General features: G+C 51.8%; 1 protein-coding gene across 1 annotated transcript in view; it reads right to left on the bottom strand.

Annotated features, from left to right (window-relative positions):
• TMEM120B (transmembrane protein 120B) overlaps positions 1-3,570 on the bottom strand; it is a gene marked incomplete at its 5' end in the record, with an annotated part of 5,640 nt that extends 2,070 nt beyond the window's left edge. The window contains 3 exons of the mRNA XM_008063698.1: positions 859-951; positions 2,979-3,040; positions 3,505-3,570. Coding sequence (XP_008061889.1) covers positions 859-951; positions 2,979-3,040; positions 3,505-3,570 — 221 coding nt within the window. The remainder of the gene's footprint in view (positions 1-858; positions 952-2,978; positions 3,041-3,504) is intronic.
• Positions 3,571-6,397: the final 2,827 nt, after the last annotated feature.

Below are 6,397 nucleotides of genomic sequence, written 5' to 3'. Positions count from 1 at the left end.
TTTTTATTGTAGAGACGAGGTCTCGCCATGTTGCCCAGGCTAGTCTCGAACCTGTGGGCAGTCCTTCTGTCAAGTCTTAACACAGCAGGGACTGTCCAGCAGAGTAATTCAGTGGGAATGAATATCTCAAAGATAACAGAGTTTTATTACAAATGGCTTCCCCTGAAGGCCTGCATGAGGGAACTCAAGCTGTCCTGACTGGGCATGCCTACGGGTTCAGGAGTTAGGCATGGTTCCCAGTGTATATACATTTACATGATATATGGTTCATATGTAGACATGTTAGACAGTTATATGTACATTTACATAATATATATAACATACATACTATATATGTGATGAAACACAGACAAAAAGACAAAAATATCCAGGCACGATAGCTCACACCTATAATCCCAGCACTTAGGGGGTCAGAGGCGAGAGGATTGCCGGAGCCCAGGGGTTCGAGACCAGCCAGGGCAACATGGCAAGACCTCGTCTCTACAATAAATAAAAAAAAGTATCTGGGCATGCCTGTAGTTCCAGCTACTTGGAAGTCTGAGGCAGAAGAATCACCTGAGTCCAGCAGGTTGAGGCTGTGGTGGCTGTGAGCGTGCCACTGCACTCCAGACGGGGCGACAGAGTGAGACTCTGACTCAAAAAAAAAGAAGACAAAAATAGACACCCAGAAAGGGTAAGACAGAGGCCTGACACGTGTCAGGTGAAACAATCCACAATGGACAGCACCTTGGATGGAGGGCGGCAGCCCTGGCTTTGCCTCTGGGTCCCAGGACGGTCTTGCTAGGAAGTGGTCCTGGGGTGAGAGCTGGACCGCCCAGTGCTTGTCCCCCACCCTCCAGCCCAGGCCCCGCTACTCACCCACCGTGAGGTCCAAGTGGTTTCTCTCCCCCAAGGCCCGCAGCCGGTACAGGCAGCCCCTCTGGTAATAGTATTGCAGGAACTGGACACAGCCTGCAGAGGGAGCACAACGCCCAGCGTCAGGGTCTGATGGCCGCGGAGGGCAGGGCGACAACTCTCTGCCCCCAAGTCCGCAGGCTGGTGGGTCTTCACCAGCCAGAGGGCAGGGAGGATGCCCTGGTCACTGCCCTCTCCTACCACCCCAACACGCACACACACGTGCGCACACACGCACACACACGGTCTGAAGCTGCTTTATCCCTTATCAAGACGACAAAGAGTTCAGGAGTGTGAAGGCCCATCTAAGCCCCAACTAGATTAGAAACTTCTGGAGTTTCCTTGAGCATGCAGTAGGCACTCAATAGCTGCTTAATGGAATGCAAGATGTGTCCATGCTGTGCTGGGAGCTATGTGCAATGCTAAGACACAAGAGGAGGTTCCATCAATGGGAAACTTGGTACTTGGTGGTTGCTAAAAATGAGGTGTTGGCAGGGAAAACAGCCAGAATAAACTATTAAAATAAAAAAACTTTTTTTTGGGGAGTCAGAGTTTCGCTCCATCACCCATGCTGGGCTCAGGCGATCCTTGGCCTGCTGGGCTCAGGCGATCCTTCCACCTCAGCCTTCCAAGTAACCGCAACTACAGGTGTGCACTACCAAGCCCGGCTAATTATTTATTGTAGAGAATGAGGTCTCACCAAGGTGCCTGGGCTGTTCTTGAACCTGTAAGCTCCCAAAGTGCTGGGATTACAGGCTGAGCCACCAAGCCTGGCCTAAAATAAAACTTTTAAAATCAAGTTGTAATAGTAAAGCTGTATGTACAGAAAGATCACATATTGATAAAATATACATGCCACAAGATATTCGTATATATGTATTTATGAATGAAAATGCTTGAAAGGACAGAAATCTTAATGAACAATGATCACCCCTAAGAGTGGGATGAAATACAATTTCCATTCTTGGCTTTATACATTTATATATGTTTGTAGGCAGGCTTTTATTTTAAAAAAAATTTTTTTTGAGTCAGAGTCTCACTCTCACCCAGGCTGGAGTGCAGTGGCACATTCACGGCCACCATGGCCTCGACCTGCTGGGCTCCGGCGATCCTTCCTCCTCAGCCTTCCAAGTACCTGGAACTACAGGCACGTGCTACCATGCCCGGCTAATTTTTTGATTTACTGTAGAGACGTGGTCTCACCAAATTGTCCAGGCTGGTCTCGAACCCTGGGCTTAGGCAATCCTCTCGCCTCGGCCTCCCAAAGTGCTGGGATTACAGGCTTGAGCCACCGCGCCTGGCCTAAAAATTTATTTATTTTATTCTAAGGCAGGGTCTCACTCTGTTGCCTAGGCTGGAGTGCAGTGGCACAATCACAGCTCACCACAGACAACATCCGGGGCTCAGGTGATCCTTCCGCCTCAGTCTCCCAAGCAGGTGGGATTAAAGACACGTGCCACCACACTTTGCTAAATTTTTAAATTTCTTGTAGAGACAGGGTCTCACTATGTTGCCCAGGCTTGTCTCAAATTCCTGGGCTCAAGAGATCCTCTTTCCTTACCTCCCAAAGTGCTAGGGTTACAGGAGTGAGATGCCATGCCTGGCCCAAGTTGTATTTTTTGAAAAGGCAACATGCACATGGTCGAAAATTCAAAGGGAGCAAACAGGTTCTTGGTGAAAAGTGAAACTCTCCCTGTCCGCAGCCATCCAAGTCCCCTCCGCAGAGACAGCCCCTGGGACCAGTTCACTGTACACAAATTCAGAGCTATACTCAAACGAGAAATGGCTTTCACTTTGAGGACTTATTGAAAACTGGAAGACAGGGTGAGTGTCCCGACACTACCTGGCTCCCAAAGGCTAGAGTTTTGAAACAGGCAGTGACGGGGGCACTTTCTCCCTGGGCTGAAGGCTGGGATGGAGTTGATTTGGGGGAACAGTTCTTTCCCGGATTTCTGGGGCCCTCCCCTCCCCTAGTCTGGGCCCCCTTTCACACAGGCAAGTACTGATTTCGACTGGGGGCCCCCCCACAGTGAAAGCCACAGGCAACCGTGCCCCTCCCCCACATCTGGGCAAGAGACACTCACTCTGAAAAATTGAAAACGCTAAGAATTGATTGCGAAACTTCTGATAAATTAGTCCATTCGGCCTGGAAAGAAGGCGGGAAAAAACAAGGGTGGGGCACGCTGTGAAATGAGACTTTCATCCCTGCCCCGACTCTGTTCCAACCAGGAGAGAAGAAAAGGTTTTGAAGTTAAACCGAGGCCCTCAATTTCCACCCTTTTCTGTCCCCGGAACTGGACCGGTCACATTCATTGTCCTTTCTAGAAGCAGGGGCACCCGCATGGTCATGCTGAAGTCCAAGTTCCCTTCAAGCCCCTCTCTGCTCTGCAGTGCCACGTCCTTGCTCCCTGTCACCTCTGTCCAGGCCAGCAGAGGACCCAAAAACGTTCCCCAGAAAAGCCCCCAGGGGCTTGGCATGGCCCTTGTAGCCAGACCTCTGGCCCCACTGCAAGCTCAAACTTTCCTCCACCCCGAAGGCCTCCAGCCCATTCCCAGGCTGCACACTCCCGCTCTGGGCAAGACTGAGGGGTACAGCCAAGAGCTACTCACCAGGTCAGCATCACTCCAGACAGGAACGTGGACACGTAGTGGTGAGACACCCACCAGCCTTTAATTCTTGGGGAGGAGAGGAAGGAAGGCGCTCAGGCAGGGAGAGAAACGCAGGCGGCGTCTCTCTGATCCCAGCCTATGTGGGCAGGGGCTGCCCTGCGGCTTCTTGGAGTAAGAAACAGACCCGAGCCATGACCATGCCCTGCAGAGTCATACAATCCCACACAAACCACCTGCAGATTAACCAGAGACCCACTCTGGCTTCCAGGAGCTTCCAAGACCCTCAGAACATAACCTTGACCTCCACTGCCTTTGAGCCCCGCCACCCGTCCTCCCAGGCTGTCCTCTCCCCAGCACCAAGATGCTCTAGGCACCTGGCCTCTCCTTGAACTTGCCAAGCTGGATGCCGCCGTTGGGCCTGTTATGGGCCGAATTGTGGGCCCCCAAATTCCTATGTGGAAGTCTAATTCTCCAGCACTCTAGAATGAGACTATTTGGAGTCAGGGCCTCTAAAGAGGTGACTGAACTTAAATGAGGTCACACAGGTGGCCCTAATCCAATGTGGCTGGTGTCTCTGTAAGAAGAGGAAGAAACACCAGGGATGTCCTTGTATGGAGAAAAGGCCCTGTGAGGACAGTGAGAAGGCACCATCTGGGAGCCACGGAGAGACCTCAGGAGAAACCAGCCCTGCCACACCGTGACCCTGGACTTACAGTCCCAGAACTGGGAGGAAATCTATTTCTGCTGTCTACAACACCCAATATGTGTCATGGCCACCCTGCCTATGAATACAGGGTCTTTTTACTTGATGTTCTTTCTGCCTCAAGACTTCTGGTGCCTGGTTCCTGTTCAGATTCAAATTTCAGACCAACTGTCCCCTCCCCACACAGGCCTTCTCTGATCCCTTATCTAAAACAGCCTACAGCCCCTCTTTTTTTTTTTTTTTTTTTAGTCAGGGTCTCACTCTGTTGCCCAGTCTGGAGTGCAGTGGCATGGCATGATCACAGCTCACTGCAGCCTCTACCTCCTGGGCTCAGGCAATCCTTCTGCCTCAGCCTCCCATGTAGCTGGGACTACACGAGACACCATGCCCAGTTCATTTTTTTTCTTTTTGAGTTGGAGTCTCACTCTGTTGCCCAGGATGGAGTGCAGTGGCATGCTCATGGCCACCGCAGCCTTGACCTGCTGGGTTCAGGCAATCCTTCTGCCTCAGTCTTGCAAGTAGCTGGAACTACAGATGTGTGCCACCACACTCAGCTAATTTTTAAAAATTTTTATTGTAGAGATGATATCTCACTATGTTGCCCAGGCTGGTCTTGAACTCCTGGGCTCAGGCAATCCTCCTGCCTTGGCCTCCCATAGTGCTGGGATTACAGGTGTGAGCCACCAAGCCTGGTCACATTATCCCTTTTCATTTTCTTATTTTCTTTGAGGCGCTTACTGTCATCTGAAGTCACATATCCTTCTTTTTTGAGTTGGAGTCTCACTCCGTGGCCCAGACTGGAATGCAGTGGCACGCTCACGGCCACCCCAGAGTCAACCTGCTGGGCTCTGGCGATCCTTCTGCCTCAGCCTTCCAAGTAGCCGGAACTACAGGTACGCGCTACCACGCCCAGCCAATTTTGGATTTATTGTAGAGACGAGGTCTCGCCAAGTTGCCCGGGCTGGTCTTGAACCCGCAGGCTCAGGCAATCCACTTGCCTCAGCCTCCCCAAGTGCTGGGATTACAGGCTGAGCCACCGAACCTGGCCTTTTTTTTTCTTTTTCTATCTGAGCTCCAGAGAAGCAGGGATCTCGTCTGTGTTGTTCACCAATGTATGCGAGACACCTGGTTCCAAACAGCTGCTCCATAAATGGACATACACACACACATACACACACGCTCTCACGCAGAGCTACAGGACAGGTCCCCAGGCATGACTGACTCTGCACAGCATCACACACACCAGCTCAGACGCAGCTCCTCCCCCCAGCCATGTGGCCCAGGCCCATCTCCTGTCGTCTCAGCAACAGGAGGCCTCGCCAGCCTGGACTTCATCCGTCCAGTCCACAGGCTGTGACGACCCCGTCCTCAGGATTCGGCACCCCCCAAGCTCGTGGCTCTCAATCCACATTTGGGGAAGCCTGGCCATCACACCCCACCCCAGCGTCAGGAGCAGCCTAAGAGGAAAGGAGTCAGACCCTCAAACTTTTACTCTTCAGAATCCCCAAGTGTGTCTCAGGTTTCGATGGCCTCCCGGGCTCCTCTCAGGGAGCTATTGTCCAAACACATGGCAGCAAGAGTGCTCTGCCAAACACACCCAGGAACAGTCAGCTCCTTCCTCCCAAGGACTAAGCAGCAGGGACTAGAGATGCCTGTGGGGACAGTGAGCAACCTTCTTCCCTCCAGGACTCTCTGGGGAGTGGACCAGGCAGGGAGATGGGGTCCATGGTCCCGCTGTGTGCAAAGAACCCCGAGGATCTGCTGGTTTGGGGAAAGAGGCGCTGGCTGAGCCTTTCTTCTCAACCGAAGTGGTCCCGACAATTTGCTTTCTTATCTTGCCTCCCAGGCAAGTACCTACAGACAGATCTGTCGCTGGCTTCTCAAGTGCCACCTGACACTCCAAGGTGTGGCTGTGTCACAGTCTACTTGGCTGCTTCTCAACTGTCACTATTGCTCTCAATGCTGGCCTGACATCCTTGTGGAAGTCCCCTAGCACAATGACACTGTTTCTCCACAGGGACTGTCACTTGTCAAATTACCCTCCGAAACAGCTACCCCAACTTACACTCCCATCAGCAGTATAAGAGAGTCTCTTATACATGTGAGGGCTCCCCAAACCCTCACCAACCCTGGATCCCAAAACTTTACAGTTTTGCCAGTCTTCATTAGGTGAGAATGAATATGTCATTG

This window comes from Carlito syrichta, unplaced genomic scaffold (genome assembly GCF_000164805.1).
Source record: "Carlito syrichta isolate Samal-C Ts95f unplaced genomic scaffold, Tarsius_syrichta-2.0.1 Scaffold99360, whole genome shotgun sequence".
Taxonomy (NCBI): domain Eukaryota; kingdom Metazoa; phylum Chordata; class Mammalia; order Primates; family Tarsiidae; genus Carlito; species Carlito syrichta.
Note: the sequence above shows the minus strand (reverse complement) of the source record. Positions and strands in the feature narration are given on the sequence as shown.